The sequence below is a fragment of the Pelophylax lessonae genome (assembly GCF_965119305.1).
Source record: "Pelophylax lessonae genome assembly, chromosome: 8".
Lineage (NCBI taxonomy): Eukaryota > Metazoa > Chordata > Amphibia > Anura > Ranidae > Pelophylax > Pelophylax lessonae.
The window spans coordinates 82,059,664-82,085,817 of record NC_138775.1 but is presented as its reverse complement, the minus strand read 5'-3'; the positions used below and the strand labels follow the sequence as shown (position 1 = coordinate 82,085,817).

Here is a 26,154-nt window from a genome sequence, read left to right as displayed (position 1 = left end):
GGGGGCGGAGCCACGTCCTTCTACCCGGGAAAAAGCAACAGCTCCTTCCAGTCTGTAAAAGACAGACGCTGACTGCAGTTGGTGGGAAACTTCACTGCATCGGTTGGTGAGCCTTGGGGGTCCCTCTCGCTCTCTCTGTGGGGATCGAGAAGCAGGTACTCTGAGGGGCGCTATTGCGCTAGGGGGAGACACATAAAAAAAAAAAAGTTTTTTGTTTTTTCTGACAAAGGTGTCCTGAATTAACATGGACCCTGCCACTCATGTATCTCCTCCGAATCCCCTCGAGGGGTCTGCAGGATCCTCCAGCACCCCACTGACGATTGAATCATTGTCAGCTATTATGGAAACTTTTGTGTCCCGGGTGGAAGTGGCTTGTCAGGGACAGGGCGCAAGAAAGCGACCCCCGACTAACCCCTTATTATCTGAAACCTCGGATTCAGACTCTGAGCCTATTTCTGCAGTTGCAGGTACTTCATCTGGGATTGGTGTCTCGTGTACTGTCTCTTCAGACAGTGAGGAGGATGTTTCGGCATCAGCCATAGCCAAAGAGGAAGCGTTGGTAAACGCACTCATTGTATCTGTTCAAGAAACCTTAAGATTACAGGGTATTCCGTCGGAAATAGCTGAAACTGAAATCCCTTTTGGGACTAAAAAACGCATCAAAGTGGCGAAGGTTTTTCCATTGCCCAAATGTTTTGGCAATCCAATCAAAGAAGAATGGAGTCTGCCAAAACGCACTTCTACTATTTCTAAACGCATTAACAGGCGTTATCCGTTTGAGGAAACCCTCATTAAGAAATGGACAGAACCACCTGTGGTGGATTCACCAATTGCTAGATTGAATAAAGCCACGGTTATTCCTCTAGAAGACGCTCCGTCTTTTAAAGATCCAGTGGATCGCAAGATAGAAGCTATGTCTCGCACCATGTTTACCTTGATTGGATCAGCTTTCAGACCAATAATTGCTATTGGTCTGGTTTCGCAGGCTGTAACTGAATGGACCAAGTGGTTACGCCGGGACTTAGAAGAGGTCCCTCAGGCGGTATCAGATTTGTTGGAACAAATGATACAGGGGTTACAGTTTGTGTGTGACGCGGCGTTAGACGCCACTCCATTATTGGCGCGAGCATCTGTCTCAGCGGTGGTTCTCAGGCGTACACTGTGGCTAAAAGGTTGGTTAGCCGACCAAGGTTCCAAAAAAGCATTGGCTAATATCCCCTTTTTAGGAGAGTGTCTATTTGGAGCCAACTTAGATGAGATCATTAAGGATCTCACGGGTGGAAAGAGCACCTTTTTACCGCAAAATGTTAAAGGTAAAGGAACTCGTCAAAAACGAGGGCCTTCTTTTTCTGCTCACAAGAGGTTTTTTCGTCCCGCGGGTGAAAAAATTAAGTCCTCCAAAGCTCCTTCAGGAGGCTTCAGGGGACGTTGGTTGGGCAAGCAAAAGCCCGCCCCCTCCAGACCTGAAGATAAATCGTCCAAAGCCTGAAGGTGCGCCCCCACCCATAACTGGGGTTGGGGGACGTCTTCGCCGGTTCCCGGATCCATGGCTTTCCAGAATCCCGGACAAGTGGGTTTGCGAAGTCATAAGGTCAGGGTACAAGATCGAGTTTCGATCTCTCCCACCGGCGCGATTCTTCCCTTCCAATATTCGACTATCCCCGGATCGTTTAGAAGATCTGCGGAAAGCAGTCACGGATTTACTACAACAAGGAGTGGTAGTCCACGTTCCTTGGACAGAACGTTTTCAGGGGTTTTATTCAAACCTATTTACAATACCCAGGAAAGAGGGCAAAGTGCATCCAATTCTGGACTTAAGGGCACTCAATTCTTTTGTCAACATAAGAAAATTCAGAATGGAGTCCATTCGCACAGTAGCAGCCTTCCTGCATCCAGGGGATGTCCTAGCGTCCATAGACATCAAGGACGCATATCTTCACATTCCCATTTTCGCAGGACATCAGCGGTTTCTACGCTTTTCCGTAGAAGAGAACCACTATCAGTTTGTGGCGTTACCTTTCGGTCTCGCCACGGCTCCTCGGGTCTTCACGAAGGTGTTGGCCCCAATGTTGGCACTACTGTGCCAAAGAGGCATATCGATTCTTGGTTACCTAGACGATCTTCTGCTTCATGCAGAGTCTCCTCAGACCTTGCTACAAAACATAGAAATTACTATAATTTCTTTACAGGAATTCGGGTGGCTGGTGAACCAGCAAAAGTAATTTCTGGTTCCCACCCAGAGGCTCGAATATCTGGGTCTAATTCTAGACACAGTCAGGACAAGAGTTTTTCTTCCGGTAGGGAAACTCCGGAAGATTCAATTAGCAGTCCAGTTGTTACTATCCAACAGCTGGTCTTCTCTTCGAACTTGCATGAGGGTTCTGGGGTTGATGGTGGCTTCCTTCGAAGCAGTCCCATTTGCCCAGTCCCATACCCGAATTCTTCAGCAAGAGATTCTTCTCAGATGGAATCGGAATCCGGAATCCCTGGACAATCAGATCCGATTGAGCAAACAGACCAGAGAGTCTCTGGTCTGGTGGCTTCGGTCTCCGATGCTCAGCCAGGGAAAGTCATTTCTGCCAATATATTGGACGATAGTGACCATGGATGCCAGTCTATCCGGATGGGGAGGAATTCTCGGTCAGTTATATGTCCAGGGACTTTGGTCCCTGGAAGAATCCAGGTGGCCGATAAATGTATTGGAACTGAGAGCGATCAGACTTTGTCTGATTCACTGGACCGAGCAGCTCCAGGGCAGCCCGGTTCGGATCCACCGTGGCTTATGTCAATCACCAGGGGGGCACCAAGAGTGTCCGAGCGGCCAAAGAAGCGGCTTGCATTCTTCGCTGGGCGGAACGATTTGTTCCAGCTATCTCTGCGGTGTTCATTCCGGGGGTGGAGAATTGGCAGGCAGATTATCTCAGCCGTCAGACTCTGGATCAGGGGGAATGGTCCCTCCATCCAGAAGTTTTCCACCAGTTGTGCCTACGGTGGGGCACCCCGGATGTGGATCTGTTGGCATCACGATTCAACAGGAAAGTACAGAGATTCGTGGCTCGCTCCCGCGATCCTCTAGCAGAGACCGCAGACGCACTGATCGCCCCGTGGGGGCAATACCAGCTAATGTATGCCTTCCCTCCTCTCGGGTTACTGCCAAGACTTCTTCGCAGGATAGAGGAGGAAGGAATTCCAGTAATCCTGGTAGCTCCGGACTGGCCTCGTCGAGCTTGGTACGCCGACGTGGTCAGACTGGTGGCGGACGTCCCGTGGAGACTTCCTCTCAGGGAGGACCTACTGTCTCAGGGACCGATCTTCCATCCTGCTTTACGATCGCTGGCTTTAACGGCCTGGCTATTGAGACCCAGGTGCTGAAGGACAAAGGTTTGTCAGCTTCAGTTATTCCTACTCTAGTTGAAGCAAGGAAAGCGACTTCCAGAAAGATTTATCATCGTACATGGAAGTCCTACATTGCATGGTGTGAACCTCTGAGGTTCCGTCCACGGTCTTATTCGGTTAGTCGAATATTAGCTTTTCTGCAACAAGGGGTTGAGCAGAAACTGGCCTTGACTACTATCAAGGGTCAGGTCTCAGCATTAGCTATCTTCTTTCAGAAGCCTTTGGCTACTCATTCCTTGGTGCGGAATTTCATCCAGGGGGTGCGACATCTGGCTCCGCCAGTGCGCGCGCCGTTACCACCCTGGGATCTTAATTTAGTATTGTCGGTTCTTCAGAAACCTCCCTTTGAAGATATTAGGGAGATTCCTCTACCTACGTTGTCCCAGAAGGTGGCCTTCTTGGTGGCTATTACTTCTGCACGCAGGGTGTCAGAACTGGCCGCATTATCTTGTCGTTCCCCATATCTGGTGGTTCTTCGTCCGAATCCATCCTTCCTACCAAAAGTGGTTTCAGAATTTCATCTGAATGAAGAAATTGTATTACCTTCCCTGTGTCCTAAGCCCAGTCATCCTCGGGAGTTTGCTTTACACTCCTTGGATGTGGTCCGGGCGATCAGGGTATACTTGAAAACGACAGACTCGTTTCGCAAGACGGATTCACTTTTTGTGATCCCGGATGGACCCAAAAAGGGGTTGCCTGCATCTGCCGCGACCATTTCCAAATGGATCAGACAAACGGTGGTACAGGCTTATTCTATTAAGGGTCGGGAGCCCCCGTTCCCTGTTAAGGCGCACTCCACTCGGGCGCTTAGTGCGTCATGGGCCTTTCGCCATCAGGCGTCAGTGGTCCAGGTGTGCAAGGCGGCTACCTGGTCGTCGGTGCATACCTTTACAAAACATTATAAAGTTGATGTAATGGCATCATCTGATGCCGTGTTTGGCCGCAAGGTTTTGCAGGCCGCCATTTGAGGAGACCAGTGGTCTGCCTCGAGGGTTTTTTTCCGTTGGAAATTTTTCTTTTAAGTCTCATTCTTTGTTTATAATGAGCCTTTAGAACTTCTAGTTTGGCACCGGTTGGGCCTTCTAGATTGGATTTTGATTTCTGTCAATCCCACCCCTCATTTGTGGCACTGCTTCTGGATGTCCCAGCTCTTGAGAATCAAGAAGACTACGTCTGTCAATGAGCGATAGAGAAAAATGGATTTTTGTAAGATCTTACCGTAAAATCCTTTTCTCTTAAGCTCATTGACAGACGTAGTACCCGCCCCTCTATCATTGAGTTGGGTTGGGTTAAATTCTCTGTTACTGCTTTAGCCAGAACGTTTTGTCTTTCTGCCTAGTCCTACTCCTGCGGAGACAACATAACCCAGCTCTTGAGAATCAAGAAGACTACGTCTGTCAATGAGCTTAAGAGAAAAGGATTTTACGGTAAGATCTTACAAAAATCCATTTTTTATGTGATGGATCAGAACACAACAGTCTAAATTGGTGAAGTGAAATGAGAAAAATATATACATGAAACTATTTTTTAGAAATAGAAAAAAGAAAATTGGCATGTGCGTATGTATTCACCCCTTTGTTATGAAGCCCATAAAAAGCTCTGGTGCAACCAAGAAGTCACATAGTGAAATGATGTCCACCTGTGTCCAATCTAAGTGTCACATGATCTGTCATTACATATACACACCTTTTTGTGAAAGGCCCCAGAGGCTGCAACACCTAAGCAAGAGGCACCACTTATGCCCCGTACACATGTGCCGATTATCTGAATACTTTTGTCTGCAGACTTACCAAAACCATATAATATATGAGGTCAAACCTAAACACTTTCAATTTGTATGCAATCCGGAAGGCCCTTGCACTACATAGAAAAGGTAAATCTGCAGACAAAAGTCTTCAGATAATCTGCACGTGTGTATGGGGCATAACCAAACACTTCCATGAAGACAAAGGAGTCTCCAAACAAGTAAGGGACAAAGTTGTTGATGATCCCCAGGAGCACCATCAAATCTATCATAACCAAATGGAAAGAACATGGCACAACAGCAAACCTGCCAAAAGACGACCGCCCACCAAAACTCACGGACCGTGCAAGGAGGGCATTCATCATAGAGGCAGCACATAGACCTAAGGTAACCTTGGAGGAGCTGCAGAGTTCCACAGCAGAGACTCTAGTATCTGTACATTGGAGGCCAATAAGCCATACGCTCCAGTTGTTGCTTTATGGCAGAGTGGCCAGAAGAAAACCATTCCTTTCAGCAAAAAACAAAATGGCACGTTTTGAGTTTGTGAAAAGATATGTGGGAGATTCCCAAAATGTATGGAGGAAGGTGCTCTGGTCTGATGAGACTAAAATTAAACTTTTCGGCCATCAGAGAAAATGCTATGTCTGGTGCAAACTCAACATATCACATCACCTAAAGAACACCATCCCCACAGTGAAACGTGGTGGCAGCATCATGCTGTGGGGATGTTTTTCAGCAGCCAGGACTGGGAAACTGGTCAGAGTTGAGGGAAAGATGGATGGTGCTAAATACAGGGATATTCTTGAGCAAAACCTGAACCACTATGTGCATGATTTGAGGCTAGGACGGAGGTTCACCTTTCAGCAGGACAATGACCCCAAACACACTGCTAAAGCAACACTTGAGCGGTTTAGGGGGAAACATGTAAATGTGTTGGAATGGCCTAGTCAAAGCCCAGACCTCAAACCAATAGAAATTCTGTTGTCAGACTTAAAGATTGCTGTTCACAAGCGCAAACCATCTAACTTAAAAGGAGCAGGAGCAGTTTTGCAAGGAGGAATGGACAAAAATCCCAGTGGTAAGATAAGGCAAGCTCATAGAAATTTATCCAAAGCGACTTGGAGCTGTGATTGCTGCAAAAGGTGGCTCTATAAAGTATTGACTTTAGGGGGGTGAATAGTTATGCACATTGACATTTTTTTGTTATTTTGTCATATTTGTTGTTTGCTTCACAACTAAAAAAAACATCTTCAAAGTTGTGGGCATGTTCTGTAAATTAAATGAAACAAATCCTCAAACAATCCATGTTAAATCCAGGTTGTGAGGCAACAAAACAATAAAAATGCCAAGGGGGGTGAATACTTTCACAAGGCACTGTACATGCCTGCTGATCCAATGGTTTCATAACATTACTCACGTAACAAGTATGCATACTAGGGATAGACCGATTATCGGCGGGCCGATATGCACTTTCCCCGATATATCTGTATCGGCCCTGGAACTGGCCAATATTGCAGATATTTTTGTGACGTCATTCTGCCTTCTTAGGCCGCCTCCCTCGCCTTGGACAGCCTCGTCTGGAGTTGGGACTAGTCTCGCGGGAGTGTATCCCAGCCATACACCCATCCACACCCACAGGCCCTGTACCCGCCACCCACCACAGGGTGCCAGCCAGCCACCCACCCACCACAGGATGCCAGTCAGCCACCCACCCACCACAGGGTGCCAGTCAGCCAGCCACCCACCACAGGGTGCCAGCAAGTCAGCCATTAGGCATTAAACAAAAATTAACATGTTTAATACCAGATTTGTGTAAAAAAAATTGTCTTTATTTTTCAAAACTTTAAATGTACAAAATATCGGCCAATACCGATATGCGATGGCCAAAATATCAGTATCGGCCCTGAAAAAACATATCGGTCTATCCCTAATGCATACCAGCAGTTCACTCTTGACTGCATGTTTTAGGTCAGTGACTCAAAGCTTTGACGTCTAGGCAACTGCATTTTTGGTGATGGCGGCCTACATTTCTTTTAACCTGTCAGATGCATTCATAATCTCGTTTGCTTCAGATCATCAGCCATGTTATTTATGTCTATCTGAGATCAGCATCTACTGGAGGCCACTCAAGGAGTAGAAGTCATATTTCTGAATGGGAACCAGAAGAATGTTTCTGTGGTTAATTACACTATTGTGAATGGAGAAGCTGGACTTACTCAAGGTCTTTTCCTCTCAGTTGCTGAAATGTTTCATGCTCCATGTGGTGGCGTGGGATTACATTGTCTCTCCACTTCAAGCTATGATCTTTGAGCTCCCCAGGAAGAAATCCCCTGCTGATATGTTCTTCTGAATTCTGCATCACAGTTAAGGCTGGGATTGGCTGCACATCATAAGAATTGAACAAATTAGAGAATTCATGCAAGGCTTTCATTTGGCCAAGAGCTACATTTCAAACAATCGCACCTAAGTAGGAAAGGGTATATAAAATGTTTCAAAGGAACATTCTGAAAGTGAAAGGGGTTAGAAAGTGAAATGAGTGCATCCCTGGAAGGGCAGAGCTATTTGGGAATTAGGAAATGCATTTTTTTTATTTAGTCTATTAAACAAATCAAATCAAGAAAATGCCATTTTGGGGATGAACCCCCCTCCCCTTGTGAGCAGTCAAGCGGGATTGCCACTAGGCAAGGTGAGCTGTGGCATATGGGCTACATACCTGGCTTTGCAGTGAATACACTGCATGAGCAGCCCCTGCAGAGTTAACAACTGTAGAAAACTCTACTTAAGCTGGATACACACTATCCAACTTTTGTGGTTAGATTTCCTTCAGATTTACCTTTTCTATGTAGTGCAAGGGCCTGCCAGATTGCATACAAATTGAAAGTGTTTAGGTTTGACCTCATATTATATGATTTTGGTAAGTCTAAAGGAAAAAGTCTTCAGAAAATCTTATAGTGTGTATGGCCCATTAGACTGACCTTTAGGTCTATTCTACAACCCTTCCTCCTCCATTCTTCTCTCAGCTGAGCGAGGAGGGTGGGCAGAACAATTAGAGCACACAGCTCCAGTTGAACTGGTCTGTGTCAGCTCTGCCACAGACACAGCATAGAACAAGGAGCAGATACTCTTAACAAAGGGGTAGTGTCCCTTTTATCATTTAGGAGCAGCATCTGTAATATATTGCTGCTTACCAAACATTTAGACCCTGTTCACATTGGTATAACTTGTCATGCAATTTGACAGGTCCAAATCGCATGCAAGTCGGCAATGAAACCGCTCAAATTGGTGCAATGCCGACACAAATGTAGGCCAAGTCGCACTGACATGCGACTTTGAAATTGTGCGATTTCAAGTGAAGTCACATGATTTCATAGCCACATTCAGTGTGAACCAGGGCTAAATGTGTTGGCTGCATTAGTTTTCTTTTTTAGGCTTTTCCTCCCCGTTTACACCTGGTGATCTGGCCAGTATCACATCTCCTGTATTAGAGGGCCTCCACTATGGAGGAAAGCACAGGAGCACATTTAGACAGCAGAATTGTCAGTCTGGGGAGGAGGGGGGTAGTGTTAGATGCACCAAACTCCAGCTAATGCTTTAACCACCTCCTTCCCAAGTCTATTCTGATACTCCGCTCCTACATGTAAAAATATTTTTTTCTCTTTTCCGTTCATTGACAGACACAGCTCCATATTCTTAACAATAGCGTTATGATGCCCTTAACAGGAGTAGGACTAGGCAGACAACACAAAAGCTTGGCTACGTCCCATGGGCCGTCCTCTGCTGGCATAATCCCCCTCTCTGCTTAGAGATACTGTTTTTGTTTGCCTAGTTCAGGAGTAGGACCAGGTCCTGGCATTTTTGTAAATTTTTTATTTTTTTTTGCTGTTTGTTTTTGGATTTCTTCCTGTTTTTTTCCTGTGGAGATCTTCTAGCAACTGCCAGGGTGAGGGACGAGCTGGACTATTAAAGTTCCAGTGGCCCCCTCAGCCCGGCCAGCGAGCGCGCGCACACCGTAGCCGGTTGGCCACGACATAGCTCTATTGGAGGGGGGCTGGCCTGCTATCTCGCAAGGTCGCATACGACCGAGTCTCGGCCGAGAGCTCCCCCACTCTGGTGGTGAGGAGGTTTCTGTCTTGGGAGTATTACCCTCACGCTTCGCTGGATCCATAAGTAGGGCCCCCCTCCTCTCCTTCCCTGGATTTGGTGTGGGTGCGGGTACTCCCTGGGGTGTTTGGTCCCTCCGGGGTTCTCTACAACCCCTCTTCCCCCTCCCTGGGTGGCACTGAGCTGGCTTGTCTGGTGGGGGGGGGGGTGGATTGGTGCCCCTGGCCTTGGTGCCTGTGGGCCTGCTGTCACCCTCAGTGGGCCTGCTATGGGATGGGTGACCTTTTTGGGTCCCCTTGGGGCAGCTGGTCAGCAAGGCTGAAAATTTAGGCTGTGGCTTTGTGGCCTACTAGCTGGACCTTGTATGGAGCGGCCTCAGTTACGGTGGCTAAAGCCGCCATTGTACCCTGAAATATCAGTCCCCCCGCGTCCTACCGGTAACGTATGCACTCGCATTTGCACGGGTACATCCATCTGGGGAAGCGGTTAAAGGTAGTTACAGCAAACTGTTTTTTTTCCTTTTGAGATAAAGGTTTTACATTAATAAAAGCTGAGTAATGTAAGCCCTTCTGTTAGTGATAATTTTTTTTTTATTAACCCTGTAACTGTTACATCTGCAGGTGAGCTTGTTCTGTTGAAAAACAACAGACTTACTGGCCAGATCGCCAGGTGAAAATAAAAAAAATAAAGCCTAAAAGAGAAAACAAAAGCAGCCACATCTAAACCTTGGTAATCTGCAAGAAAATAGATCTTTACTTTTGGGTTTAATGCCACTTTAATCCCCGTGAGCACTGATCACTCTGCTGCCCTTATTAAGAAAAAAAAAAAGGAGGATCTTGAAAATCATGCTAGAAAAGGAAATTTAACAGAGAAGTTCAGGATTTAAAAAAAAAACAATTATACTCACCTAGGTGGATGCAGTATCGATCAGATACTGCATCTGTCCCCCGCTGGCTCTGCACTGCTCAGCATTCTATGAGCAGAGAACCAGGACTGTCAGTCTCTGGGTCTCTGCTCTGCCCCTCCAGCATTCACTGGAGTGCTGGGCTGTGGAGGGGCTGGTTCAGGCTCTCAGCAGGTCGCTGAGAGGCTGAGTCAGGTACTGGTCCAGCCTTCTGGGCGGATCCCAATCATTAGGTCAGGATCCTTCCTGAGCCTGGACTGGGTGAGTGACCGCTGTTAGCTAAAAACGGGTCACAGGAGTGCAGATCAAACCGTACTCTTGTGATCCATTGGAGAAGTATGGCCAAAAAAGCTTTGGCCATACTTCTCCTTTAACCTCCCTGGCGGTAACCCCGAGCGTGACTCGGGGTGGATTTTTCAGTGCAGGATCGGTATCCCCGAGTCACGCTCGGGGTGGATGTGCAGAGAGCGCAGCGGTGTTCTCTTACCTTCTCCTGGCGATCCAGCGATGATCTCTCATTGCTGTGACCGCCAGCCGAGATCCCCGCCGCTCTCCGTCGGTCTGATGACTTCCTAGTTCCGTTCCCTGCAGCAGCAATGCTGCATGGGAGCGGAACTAGGGAGGGAAATTAAAAAAAAAAAAAAAAGTTGCACAAAACACAAACACATTACACATTTTATATATATATATATATATATATGCACACACACACATATATATACACACATATATATATATATAAAATTATATTATTGATTCGATTATAATTCATGCGTTATATATATTATATATATATATATACACACATATATATATATATATATATATATATATATATATATATATATATATATATATATATATATATACACACACACATATATATATAATATATAACGCATGAATTATAATCTAATCAATAATATAATTTTATTATATATATTATATAATAAAATTATATTATTGATTCGATTATAATTCATGCGTTTGGGTTTCAAATTTATCACATCTGGGATGTCTACTAGAGTCTTGTTTTGGTCAGGTTTAAGTCAGTAATTACTAAGAATTGTAGGCCTATAATACATAACGCCAAATTTCCATGAAAAAAATTGTACCGCTTTTGGTACAGAATTCCTGACAGAATCATACCGCCAGGGAGGTTAAGAAAGGGAGCTCTCTCAGTGTCTATAGACAATCTCACTTCCACTGTTACAGCTTTGTTTCAGGAAACAACAACATCAATACCTCTTGATAAGTTTAAATTTGATCGGTTACACTCTGCCCTTACACAGAAAAGACCAGAGGGACCCCCAGAGACATTATTGCAGCACCTACATTCTTACAAACAAAGGGAACCATAATGTTGGCAGCAAGGGGTCCCAGGGAGCTTATATTTTAAGGACATTCATATCAAATACATGCAGATCTAGCACTTGTCACCATACATAAACATGGGGAATTCAAACAATACTTGGATGTTACAGACATGAAATCCTGAACATATGGGCATTCACCTTTAAGCTTTAACTACATTAATAAGATGCACACTTTCCACCCTGGCTGAAATGCATAAACTTCTGAAATATTTTGAGCTTCTTCTTGCAGATCTGCAGAAGCTACTGCAGCCAGCCCCTGTCCAGCTGAGTCCACTCTGAGAAAGGATTGGGTTCCTCAAAGCAAGTTAAAGAGTCCTATGCCTTTGGATCATCCTTGTATAAGACCTACATGCAATCTACCTAACTTACATCCTCAAAGGTGTACAGTTTTATATAACCCTACCTCTACCTGTGAACTGTACACTGTACTATTTTTTTTATATTTCCCTAAAGATTAGAAATACTGACACTAAAACAGTATAAATGGGCATAGGACAGGGTTAATCACAGGCAAATTTATTCAGTAATAAAAACAATATCCACTCACATGACTGATATCCAAAGATAAAGAAAGTATCCACGAATCACACTGCCAGTGGACAGAAACCAGTCAGCCTGGATGGTGGCAAGCTATCACTCCTGAAGCCAGCAATGAAGTGCTTAAAATTAGACAGCAGCTGAAGCTTGAGAATGAGGGGGTGTCCCTGAAACGCATTGTCAGTTAGTCCCATAGATTCTTCCCCTCCACTTGTGTCTTAAACTACTCCGGACACTGCTTACTCTGACAGATAAATGTGTCCAGCGCAGCAGTACCAGTTTCAGGAGTCGACAGGCTTGTCGGCCTCCGAGCTATCCGTTTTCTGTCCTCTGGCAGTGCAGGTTTCTGGACACGTTGCTTATCTTTGGATACCAATCATGTGAGTGGATACTGTTTTATTACTGAACAAAGTTTGAATTATTACTAAATAAATTTGCAGGAAAGAAAGGGTCAGCTTGTATTCTTTTGACTGTTACTATAAAAGACTAAGACTATATTTGAATTGAATTTACTTCAGGGTAAATGTTTCTAATTTGGTTCAAGGTTCATTCAACATTCAGAGCTTAGTCCTAGGGGGGTGACCAGGTGTTACATCATACCACACGTTGCACATTTTACCGCCACTTTTGCCTAGAGTCCTTATATGGTATTCCTCTTTTTTGCCACTAGCATTCACTACAAAATGTCTACATCTGGGTTGCTGTATTCTCCTTCTGGATAAGCTTACCCTATATCAAGCATTCTACTTCGTAAGTATCCAACAGGGGAATACCCTCAGGCATGGCTATGCTGGAGACCAGGCAAAGGGGAGCCACGATAAAACCACAGACAAACAATTGCCCACACAACACTCAAAGGTGTTGTAAAGTCAGAAGTTTTTTTTATCTTAATGCATTCTATGCACTATAACATCTGTGTGCAGCAGCCTCCACAACACCCCCTAATACTTATCTGAGCCCATATCTCTCCAGAAATGTCCACGAGTGTTTCGGCTGTCCGAGACTCTCCCTCCTGATTGACTGAGACAGCAGCGGCGCCACTGGCACCCGCTGCTGTCAAAGTCAGCAAATCAGGGGAGAGAGAGGGCGGAGCCAGGCCGTAGCTCCATGTCTGAATGAACACAGGGAGCATTGACTCTGCTCGGGTGCCCCTATAGCAAGCTGATAGGGGGGCACTCGACACGAGGATGGGTCAAGAAGCAGTAAAGAGGCACCAGAGAAGAGGAGGATCTGGGCTGCTGTGACCAAAGCCAAGTGTACAGAGGAGGCAAGTATAACATGTTTGTTTTTTCTATTGAAAAGAAAAGGGAATTTACAATCACTTCAACCTCAGAGTGACAATGTGCCCTTAGTACCAGTCCAGGAGCTGATACAAACACCGGGCTCTGCATTCAATTCTAGCTCTATTTCAAGTATGCAACAAGTGACCTACTGGACAAAAGAAGAATTCTCTGCATCTATGTCACAATTCCTCAAACAAAAATGGCTTTAATACAATCATCTCTCTCCAGGGCTCAAAATTGCCCCGTTTCCCGAATCAGATCCCAATGAATAGTCTTTTAAGGCACTGTATGCCTTCTTCCCTGTGCAAATCCTGCCATGTCTGCTCAGAAAGAGTAAGAGAGGAAGCCAGTGGTTCTCATTGCACCAAACTGGCCAATTAGAACCTGGTACAAAGACTTCAGCCACTTCCAGAAAGATCTGCTATTGTACCTGGAAATCCTTATTTGCCTGGTGTGAACACAGGCACTTCAATCTCAAAGGTTACTCTGGGTCCTCTATTCTGGCCTTCCTACAATCAGGTCTTGACCAGAATTTGGCCTTTAGCCTCTGGCTTCTCTCTCTCCCTTGTAAAAACTTTTATTTTTTTATACCCTTGTTGTTGCTGGGCCTGTTGGCACAGTTCAGTTTGCCTAGTTGTTGCCCATCCTTCTTGTTCATTGCTTGAGAATGTCCCAGAGTCTATGAATACTTTGTCTGAATTCTGAACTGTATGATTAAGATAAGAGGAATTTTAACGTACCTGTAAATTCCATATCTTGGAGTAAAAGGACTCACTTATTGGGGTAGGGTTAAAGGGGAGGTGCCCAGTAGGCGTGTCCTTGAATGCTTTGCCGGTGTCCAGTCACCTGATGATAGTGATACAAACCTATAACCTGGGGTCTATTAATACTTTGCCTGTGTCCTGTGCTGTAAACCATGTATGTTTATTCATCTATACCTCAAGTTGGCCCCCCCTATTTTTATAAACGGACCACCAAGACATTTTCTTTCTCTCAACACATGGGCTGGACGAGACACATGGACAGGCATCCTTCACACATCTCATGGAGGTTATGTAATATAAAGGGGAACAGGATACTTTTTACATTTCTAAACCAAAGCCCCCCTTTAATGCATTTGTTTTGACTACAATACAAATCTTAAACTGTGCACCACAGAAGCACACTGATGGAAATCAGCTGATCAGTGGTTTGGCACAGATAGCTATCCCTGTAGACTTATTATATCACTGCTTCTGCTGATATCTAAATGGTATGTAATATCTGTTACACATGCCGTACTGTGCAATCAGCATGCTCATCGTACGTTTAATTTAGCTATTCATTGGTAAACTCAGTCCCTAATGATATGACAAGCTTGTCTCCCATAACCTGGTTCAGATAATTGTCTGTGCATCTTTCAGCCCCTCTGATAGTGTTCTTTTAGCTGCTCTAATGTGCTGTTTATACTAGAAAATCCACTTTTAGTACCCTGATGTAGGCTTCCCCTTTGCATGCAAAAGAAGTGGATGGATTTTTTTCTACCCTCACTTTTGCTACGCTTGCGCTTCTGGACTGTTTCTGGTTCTCTTACTACTTTCTTTGTTCAGGTATCTCTGTATTTTTCTGATACCCATGTTTGTTCTTTTTCCTTAAATAGGTTTTGCTGTGCATACCATTTCATAGGTGAGACTTTGGGAGCACCCCTTCTTCTTGACATGGGTACAATGGTAACGTTCGAATAGGCTATGAGCGGTCAACAGTCATGACTAATCATCTCACCATAATGTCCAGGAATTAACTTCCCAAACAAGTGCGGTTAGTGCCGGTTCACATTAGTGCGATCACAGAGATCGCATGTAATGCGGAGCGCACTGCTCCTAAATTACATGCAATCTCTGTGCAGTGCAAATTTCAGCCATACAGTTTGTATGGCTGAATTGGCACCGCAATCGCACTAAACACGCACATGACCCTTTTTTTTATCCGCAGCAGAATCGGATCGCATGGTGGTTCGGATAGTGCGATCCCATTCTGTGCGAACTTGCAGATCGCACTGCGATATACGATCTCAACTGGGGGTGTCTTTAACCTTTAATGGACACCCCCTGCGTATCGCATATGGCAGTGTGAACTGCCAGGGGTGCGGATGAGATGCGGGAACACGCTGCATATTCGCAGCGTTCCCGCATCGCAGAAGTGTGAACCGGGACTTACATGTGATAAACATGGCTGTAGCCTTATTCTGTGGGGTTAGGAGCACCTAATGCTAACAGTCATATGGCTTTGTGATTTGTTTGAATATGTTAGTTGGTTAAAGCTTAACTTTACATAGTTAGTCTGATTAAAAAAAAAGACACAAGTCCATCTAGTTCAACCAATAACTTTGGGAACTAGACAAAATCTACCCTTGTAGTTCCCCCTCCCCATAACAGTGAAATGTTCCCTTAGACTAAGGGTGAAGGAACAGGATGCATTACTTACCCTATTCCTCAGCCAGCAAGTTCCAGTGCTGTAATCTTCTACTTCCAGCACTGTCCTCAAGGCTCTGAGTGGTCCTTCACTTACAGTGCAGGGCTATGAACCCTGCACTGTATATAGAGGAGGTGAGTATGTGAGTGCGGCTGAGAGCACAATGGAGAGGTGGCAGTGCTGGACCGGGTGCGTGGATGTTACCTAGGACCATAAATAGGTCCCCATACGCCATATTTTTCATCACTGATTAACTTCCTTGAAGGATAAATAAATTAATTCCGCCGCTTACCGGTCCATGTTACCACACACCTACTAGACTAGTTTAGAGGTATAATGCAAATGAATTAAATAAATTATTGGAAAGGAAAAACTGCAAGTAAGCATTTAAAATACTTTGATCCTTTCTGTGCTTTTGCCTGCAATTTTTTAATGGGTGACATATTACATAGCTTGAGATATACAGTAGATCTTAATCTTCAAGTCAATCTCCAGCTTTGTGTATACATCAGGGAAAAAAACAGGGTGGTCAATTAAAGGGTAACTAGTATCCTAGATAAGCACAAAAAGCGTCTAAACATATAGAACCTTGGATAACACTCAGAGAACACTCAGAAATGGAAACTGTTAGTCTTAGGTACCTTCAAAACCTTTGGTGTCCAGAGGGAGGGGGGCTACCCTATGGTCTTTGTTCCTGACCTCCTTAATGGCTGGTCAACATTGCTTCCTGTACACCTGTGTGTGGGAAATGATTGTGCCAGTTCCAATATTTTTATCTTCTCCTTCTCTTTTTCACCCCCTTTCCCCATCTCTTCTCTTTAACATCACACTAGAGATGATTTTCTCTCACTGTTAACATTGCATACAGTTGTCACTCTTTTTAAGGCAGCTTTGTACATCCATCCATTTTGGTTTTAAGGTAAAACCAGAGTTTCTAGCACAGAAATGCTAATAATGAGTTTCAGTTAAGTATATTATTAGTGCATGTAGCTTTATACCTTCAATGCTAGTCCAGGCTTCCGCAGAGCCACTTTAGCTCCTTTGTCTTTTAGCAATCCCTGGAGTTTTGTCATCTGGTTACTGGCCTGAGGTCCCTGCGAAGTCAACTCAGTCTGTGGCAGACATCGATAGAATTTCATTTTCTGCTTATATTCTGCAGGACTTTGAGCAGTCTTTTGTTCTTCCTTAAAATTATCATCTACAAGAAAGAGAACATCAATCAAAACTTATGCCGAAGCTGCATACAAACTTTTAGGTATTGTTCCCCATGGAGGAATCTCTGGGAGTACTACATACTATCAGCTATTGTTCTTGACAAAATCCAGAACTTTCCACTGCTTGTCTAGCTATTATTTATTTAGGCAACAGAAAAGATTGTCTTTTGTCTCCCAAACTGAGCATTCAACTCTACAAGCAATGGTTTTCACTTTGATGTTCAACTTATGGTCAACTTTTTAAAGGTAACCTGTAAGTTGAATATGAATATTAAAGAGTACCTGTCTCAATGTTTAAAGATATTAACTAAGTTTGGCAGTGTAATTAGCAGACATACTAAAGTGTGTGCTTCTACCTACAGTATATCTCACCACACTTATCCAGCATGTTAAAAATTAATTTCTAAAAGTTGGTATTTGCATAGTAAAAGGCACATTTGCATGTCCATATGTAACAATGCTCAGACATGGCAATGGACTGCTTGGGCACCAAGTACTATGGGGGGGAAGGGGGAATTACCACCTATGACCTGTACCCTGAGCCTGAGTTACCAGGCAATATATTTTTGCAGGTACAGTATGTACAATTTGTTGCTCACAATATCATAAATTTTGCATTTAAAAATACATTTTAATTGTACAGTACAAGACAGACTGAATTTTCATGAACCCTGAATTATAACTGGTGCCTTCAGGTGACTGGACACTGGAAAACTTTGCTGGACACGCCCTATTGGGTCTCTAACGCCCCCTAACTCTACCCCACTCTATCTCATGTTTTTTCCTACTGTCCTAAGGTGATAGACCTCTTCTCCCTTACAGAGAAATAATTAGCTTCATTAGTATATTGTTTTACTTCAAATTCTTCAATCAACTTCTTACTCTCTTCTAATTCAACAATAGAAGCATCCGAATGACTGCAACCTCAATATAATCTTGGGAGCTGTACCCAGACAGTGGACAGCCTGTTTTGTTGCTTCAGGTACTGGAACCTGCATGGGCGCTCACCCCAGCAATGAAATGGGTGTAGCTAGCTGCAGAGTTTTGATACAGGTCCACGGCAGTGGTCCATCACTATGGAACTCAGACCCTGGAGACCCCTGCCGGGGTATGCCCACACTAACAGGTGAAGCCTGAGCCCTGATTAGGACCGGTGACGTTGACAGGTAAAACAAGTTTACTCTGTACTATTCCGACACTGTAGCCTTACTTATTACAGTTTTCCTACATAGTATTTATTCTATGTTAAAGAAAACCAGGGAATTATGTTTGAAATGTTTAACACTTGTGACAGGAAGTCCGGTAAATCTGTGGATGTAGTCACAGACAGGAGATACATTTCCACCTGGTTTAGAAAATTCACCAATTACTATAGGGTGTCGGCTGAAAAGGTAGCCAGGACGGCTTAAGGAAGTTGAAAGGCCTTCAGCTGTTCGGAATGAGGAAGTTAAGGCCTCTATAATTTGTCCAAAGGAAGTCTATTGATTGCTGCCTCCTGACGCTGTGTGAGCTGGGGAGAGGAGGACAGTCAGATGTGTGCCTCCCAATGCTGTGTGAAGCCTGGGAGAAGGATTGCTGCCTCCTGATGCTGTGTGAAGCTGGGGAGAGGAGGACAGTCAGATGTGTGCCCCCTGAAGCTGTGTGAGCATGGGGAAGACCTCCTGGAGCGATGTGCGCTGAGGAGGGTAAAAAGTGTGAAGACTTCTCAAGGTGAGAAAATGAACTATTTCTATGTGGAAGAAATAAATGAACTATTTGCTATGTGAAGAGACAAGCAAAGGGACACGTTCAATGTGAAGAGGAACAGGGACATGTTCAATGGACATTTGTTGGGTGAAGAGAAAATGAATGGACTATTGAGTGTCTGCTGTAGGATCAGCAAAGTTTGCCCAACAGTAGGTTGGAGACAGACTCCGTAGGTAGGTTCCTGTATGTGAGAAGGTAGCCGCCCACAGTGGCAAGGATTTATTTTGTGTTTTATTTTTATTTTGATGTTTTGACACTTGCACTTGTGTGAAGAAAATTGCATGAATAAACCAAACTGTTGTTTGCAACCACTTCTCGGCTATCTCCCTGTGTGTAACGAACCCCCCCAAAGGGGTCATCCATACCCGCCACCGAGCTTATCTCCCACACACTATACAAGTATTTACTTATGCACTTTAATCAACTGTTGAAGCACTTTATATTTATTTTTATATTTATATATATTTACATATTCATATTTCATATAACTCCATTTGTCAATGGCTCACAATGTTTGACAATCTTAAAACACATAGTGCACCTTAGATGAGCGCGGCTTAGTACACCTCAGCAGGTGTATTTATACCATACCCTGTCATATGCCTTTTCGCCGTCTATTGACAGGAGTAGAGCTAGGGACTTTTCTCTTCTCAGTTTATGCAATAGGAGTATTGTTATCACCCTATTATCTCTCTGCCTTCTGTTCAGGTAAAAACCCGGCTTGGTCTGCATGGATACAGTCAGGTATCATATCTTTGAATCTGTTGGCTAGGAACTTTGCGTATAATTTTGTGTCCGCATTCAACAATGCTATTGGTCTATAACTAGAGCACAAAGTTGCGTCTTTCCCTTCTTAAGGTATGATAAAGCACTTTCGCAGTTTACCATTTATTATCATTTTTTGCAAATATATACATGTATATATAGTTTGATATTTACACATTTAGAGTGGCTTAAAGAATGGCTTGCTATATATACAGTGCCTTGCAAAGTTTTCACCCCCTTGGGTGAAAATGTTTTTTTTTTTTTTTTTTTTTTATTGTGAAGCAAACAACAAATAGGAAAAAATAACAGAAAACGTGCATAACTGTTCACCCCCACCTAAAGTCAATACTTTGTAGAGCCACCTTTTGCGGCAACAGCAGCTCCAAGTTGCTTTGGATAAGTCTCTATGAGCTTGCCACATCTTACCACTGGGATTTTTGCCCATTCCTCTTTGAAAAACTGCTCCAGCTCATTCAAGTTGGATGGTTTGCGCTTGTGAACAGCAATCTTTAAGTCTGACCACAGATTTTTTATTGGATTGAGGTCTGGGCTTTGACTAGGCCATTCCAACACATTTACATGTTTCCTCTTAAACCACTCAAGTGTTGCTTTGGCAGTGTGTTTGGAGTCATTGTCCTGCTGGAAGGTGAACCTCCATCCTAGCCTCAAAACACACACAAAGTGGAACAGGTTTTGCTCAAGAATATCCCTGTATTTAGCACCATTTATCTTTCCCTCAACTCTGATCAATTTCTCAGTCTCTGCTGCTGAAAAACATCCCCACAACATGGTGCTGCCACCACCATGTTTCACTGTGGGGATGGTGTTCTTTGGGTGATGTGATGTGTTGGGTTTGCGCCAGACATAGCGTTTTCTTTGATGGCCGAAAAGTTTAATTTTAGTTTCATCAGACCAGAGCACCTTCCTCCATACATTTTGGGAGTCTCCCACATGCCTTTTCGCACACTCAAAACGTGCCATTTTATTTCTTGCTGAGTGTAATGGCTTTCTTCTGGCCACTCTGCCATAAAGCCCAACTCTATGGAGCGTATGGCTTATGGTTATCCTATGTACAGATACTCCAGTCTCTACTGTGGAACTCTGCAGCGCCTCCAGAAGGGTATCCTCGGGTCTCTGTGCTGCCTCTCTGAATATTGCCCTCCTTGCCTGGTCTGTGAGTTTTGGTGGGCAGCCATCTCTTGGCAGGTTTGCTGTTATGCCATGTTCTTTCCATTTGGTTATGATAGATTTGATAGATTTGATTGATTTGACATTGTCCGTTACTTGTTTGGAGAGTTTTTTAGGTCTTCGTGGCAATATTTGGTTAGTGGTGGTGCCTCTTGCTTAGGTGTTGCAGCCTCTTGGGCCTTTCAAAAAAGGTGTGTATATATGACAGATCATGTGACACTTCGATTACACACAGGTGGACATCATTTCACTAATTATGTGACTTCTGAAGGTAATTGGTTGTGCCAGAGCTTTTTATGGGCTTCATACCAAAGGGGGTGAATACATACGCACATGCCAATTTTCTGTTTTCTATTTCTAAAAAAATTGTTTTATGTATATATTTTTCTCATTTCACTTCACCAACTTAGATTATTGTGTTCTGATCCATCACATAAAATTCAGATTAACAAAACATCGAACTTAAGGCTGTAATGTAACAAAATAGGTAAAAGGTCAAGGGGGAGAATACTTTTTCAAGGCACTGTATAGATTACCTAATATGTAATTTAGAAAATATTTATGATTTAGCGCTACTTCTTCCTATTTCCACTGGTGTTACAGGGTGGTACACCTATTATCTGTGTTATAACTAGGAGAAGAATATAGAGTGGAGTATGAGTACCCTCCTAATATTTTCTAGAAATATCCAGTCTGAGCTTACTGGAAATTACAGGTAAGTCAAAATTCATGTTTTTTTTCTGCTGCATATAGTACACAGCAGTTCCACCAGAAATGTCACATGTTTAGGTTACATGTGTTTTGTTGAACAAATAACAGCCAAGAATTCACAAGGAAAGCGTCTCAAGAGGTCTCACCTTTCAGTTTCATAGCTCTCATTCTCTTTGTATCAGGAGCTCTGACAACAGCTTCTGAGGGGGAGAGGAAAGCCTGCAGCCCCAACACCCCCCACCAATTGTACCTCCCCTGCCCTTGCATTGGACCGGCCCCCTTTTGTGTGGATGTTCCTTGAAAGTCATCTGGCCAAATATTTGCTTATGTATGACACAGCTAAAGTAAGCCATACATTATACAGTTTTCTTTCCTTTAACCACGGGCTGAAGGAAAGAAAATTGCTGGATTCCACCATCAACACAGTCAGTGTTGATAGGGGAATCCCTCCCATTGCACTAATGTATTCTGACAGCGGGAGGTTTTCCACCATCAGAATACAATGATCACTGCCAGCAGCTATAGCCGCCAGCACTGATCGCACAAAGAAAAAAAATAAAAGGCTAACTGTAATAAAGTCAACTTCAACACAAACAGCCTGCTCATAGACAGATCGAAATTCGGCTCATTCTTCTGAACCGGCCAAATTTCAATCCATTAATGGCCTTTTTCAGTCACTGCACAGCTTCTGAAACTTCAATAACCTTTAGCAACATTCTGAACTACAAAAACTATAACAGAAACATATTTGGCTCTTATAGTGTTAAAGTAAAGAATACTGCTCTAGGAAGTATTGGAAGGTTTTGTTTGGGGATATAGAAAACAGGAAACATAACTTTGCTGCCAATTTGAAGATTTAGTTAGTGTGCTATATTTCAGGAAAACACATTAAACAGAGCAGATAAAAAGTGCCGTCTCTCAATATTTCCTCTGCAAAGTCTGAGGCTGCATGTTCTTTAATATCTTTTCTGTTTGTGTACAGTTTCCCCCTCCAGTCATTTCACAGTTACTCCGACTTCTCCTAGAGTTTATTCATTTGCACATTGGGTGCTTGAGGGAGGTCTAGCCACATCTAAATATACCAGCTCTTCCGGGGAAATGATAAATGTGTTTTTGGCTTAATCTTATATCGTGCTGTTAATTACATGAAAGCAGCAATAAGGCATACTAATTATATCAGTCCTGTGGGAAGTTTACTGCAGTTACATTTATATAAAGCTGTGCTTGTAATTAGGAACATGTTTTACTACAAAAAATTAAGAGGTTTCCTCTTACCTGTGAGATGGATGGGGCCCAAGTCCAACGCAGAGCATCTCTCTTGGGGCTTCCTGTACAGGTTGAAATCAATGTTTCGCTTAGCCCAGCTCCAGCGGTCTCGGGAAAGGGTGGGCTGTAGAGTATTTGCATGCAGGATATTTTCTTTCCAGGCCTTCAATAAAAATGAAAACAGTATATATGTATTTACTCTCTCAGACTGACCTTTCTGAAAGCGAGGGGAGATGTGGCTGTGCTATGTTAAGACCTAATTAAACTTGCAGAGAAACTATTTGGCTGTCAAGTCTGACCTTTCCATTTTGTAGGTTTTAGGAAAATAATTTTTTATTGTTTTCACCTAGATATGCTGTTTTTTAGGTTTAAGAAAGAAGAAAAACAATTATACTTTTTTCTTAGAGGCTATCTATGGCCTATACCAGGGGTATCGAAACTTTGACCCATTACAAAAGTTTTCCGGCCCTCAGCTGATATGTGCAGTCTCTGCATTGATTGGGACCCTGATGTAAGATGGGAGTCTGATGTGGAGTGTGATATAAGGAAGGACCATGTTGTGCACTCTGACAAAGAGGACTAGAGTGTAAGTGGGACTCTGATGGAGACCCTGATATAAGGGGAATCTAATAGGGTTCCTGATTTGAAGGGGACTCCTATGAGAAAGGTGCAGACTGAATGAAGTGAGAAAGATGCACACTGAATGAATTTTTGTTCAAACTTTATTAATGGCTCCAATTTATTCAGAATTTCAGTGCTTTGTTTTACTGAAGTTGCTTTTCTACAATACATCATATCCCGCTGATTAACCACTTAAGCCCCGGAAGATTTTACCCCCTTCCTGACCAGGGCCTATTTTGCAATTCGGCACTGCGTGACTTTAACGAACAATTGCGCGGTCGTGCGACGCTGTACCTAAACGAATTTGACGTCCTTTTTTTCCCACAAACAGAGCTTTCTTTTGGTGGTATTTGATCACCTGTGCGATTTTTTGATCATGCGCTATAAACAAAAAAAGGGCGTCAATTTTGCAAAAATAACACTATTTTTCACATTTTTTAATATGAAATTCCCCCAAAAAAAAATGCAAAAATCAAAATTTTTTAACATTTCAGGCCAATTTGTTTTGTGCTACATATGTTTGGTAAAAAAAAAAAAAAAAAAAAAAAAAAAAAAAAAAAATCGCAAAAAGCGTATTTTGATTGGTTTGCGCAAAAGTTATTGCGTTTACTAAGGGAAAGATTTTTGTCATTTTTGTTGTTTTTTTTTTTTAACGAGTAATGGCGGCGATCTGCGATTTTTTTTGCGGTACTGCGACATTGCGGCAGACAGATAGGACCCTTGACTGACATTTTTGACACTTTTGGGGGTACCAGTGACATTACTGCAGTAATCAGTGCTATACATATGCACTGTTACTGTAAAAATGACACTGGCAATGAAGGAGTTAACTTTATTGGAGAGGGAGGGGTTAAGTGTGTCCCTAGAGGCGTGTTTCTGACTGTGATTGGCTGTGGCTACTAGTGTAAGAACAGAGATCAACGGTCCTACATAGTAGAACCGACAGGGAAGAATGACAGGCGGCCTCCGGCGGCGCGCGCTCGCTCCCTAGAGCCTCACAGGCTAGCAACTTAGACCTAATGGATCAAATGTGCACAATGTAATTAAGACTGAAATGCACACTAATATTTTGAAGTGTGCATGTCTATGCATTGAAAAGACAGCCCTATTACAATACAGGGAAACAATAGCTATCAGCTGGGGAAGTGTTCTGTGCGTTTTGGTACCCACAAATTTAACAATGGACATATCAATCTGGAATTTAGATGCCACTAGAACTAGGAGGAATTAAGACACATTTCCAAAGGCAATACATGGGAAAAGGCTTACAAAAAATAAGGTGCTAGTGAGGATGCTCCAGGCACATCAGATATCTGGCTCTTAGGAGTTGTCCATTTCTGAACACAATAGCCATTCAGTTCTAGCAGGATTGGAGCAAAAATAAAATGTCTATTGTATATTTACTCTAACACTGCTTTGGTGTCATCAGCTTTGAAGTTGGTGGTGTCTTTGCCCAATGCAGAATTACAGGCTAAGCATTTTATGCTTAAGTGTGAAATTACACAATTTTTCTTTTTTTTTATATATATATATATATATATATATATATATATATATATATATATCTCAACAAATGTTATTGAACATTATGCACAAACAGTACAGATTCCAGAGCAGATGTACAATCAAATCAGACACTCCACAAGATTGTAACAAGCCAAATCACGAAAGAACAGCAGTGAGTTTACCAGTGCTGCTATCAAAACCTTCAGAAAACCAGGTAGACGATGTATTCATTTATTTTATGTATCCATTCCATGGCTTTATCATATTGGATGAGTTCAATAGTGCATCAATAGCTTGCTAAGGATCAGGTCCACTTGGGCCAATCCCAGCGAGGCCAACCACGGGGCCCATGGTGTGTCAAATTTACTTGAGTTACCCCTATGTTGAAAGATGTACCTCTCCAATCTTAAGGTATCTCCCATTTGAGTCACCCATTCCCTGACTGTGGGGAGTCAGAGGATATCCAGCGTCTCAGTATTAGTTTCCGGGCCTGAAACAATGCCCTAGCTATGGCTTTTTGTAGTGATATCTGCCACAGGAACATCGCTTAAGATGCCAAATAAGCATAGTTTAGGATCTTCATACAACTGGACCTCATATGCCCTAGTTAGGGTGTGGAGGACTCCCTTCTAATTGATATGTAGCTTTGGGCACCTCCACATGAGGTGTATTAGATCACCATGGTCTCTGTAACATCTTGTACATGTAGGGCTGTCCCTTCTGCCCATACGAAGCTGGGGTGTAATGAACGCTGTGACGAACACCAATTTGCTGGGATGTTCGCCACAGGCTACTGGAGGAGTGTGGAGGTCAGCCTCCTGCCCACGGACTACGGGCCCTGGCTTGTAGGGGAGCATGGCTCTGTGTGGGGGTGTATGCTGGGGGACCCTTGGAGTACTGTTATTTTGAATTCAAGTCCATTCAAGACTCTGGGCCTAAGCTGCCTATTACAACAAAGGACTTCACACAATGAGAGACTAAACAGATGCTAACGACATAAGACTCAGCTATTGTCTACTGTGTGGATGTGTATTGACACTTCTAAAAGGATGTGTTGAAAACGGAGACGGGCAGTCTGTGAGCCTATGTCTTCTTCTCTCATCTGTTTAGAGGTGGTGTGTGTACACACTTCTAGGAATGCGTATTCGGCTATGTTTTGGGCTTGTTGTTTGTTGAGTCAATTATGATAATGCTAATCCTGTCTGAGCCTGTAGTGTCATTCACCTATTGTTTCGGTCCAGATGGCCAGGTATGTTAATTATGTTCTGTATACAAAACATTTACATATGATGTAATCAAGCACCTAAGACTGTATACATTGGAAGTGAGTTGTTGAATATAGAGT

At 43.4% G+C, this 26,154-nt stretch overlaps 1 protein-coding gene across 3 annotated transcripts in view; it reads right to left on the bottom strand.

Annotated features, from left to right (window-relative positions):
- The window catches only part of CFAP92 (cilia and flagella associated protein 92 (putative)), a 194,734-nt gene that overhangs the window by 15,907 nt on the left and 152,673 nt on the right, over positions 1-26,154 (bottom strand). For 2 of the 3 annotated variants that reach the window (XM_082265897.1, XM_082265898.1), the window contains exons 14-16: positions 22,692-22,845; positions 16,791-16,990; positions 7,357-7,520 (exon numbers count right to left, since the gene is read on the bottom strand). In XM_082265897.1, coding sequence (XP_082122023.1) covers positions 7,357-7,520; positions 16,791-16,990; positions 22,692-22,845 — 518 coding nt within the window. The remainder of the gene's footprint in view (positions 1-7,356; positions 7,521-16,790; positions 16,991-22,691; positions 22,846-26,154) is intronic. The other variant, XR_014225599.1, reaches the window with a different exon arrangement.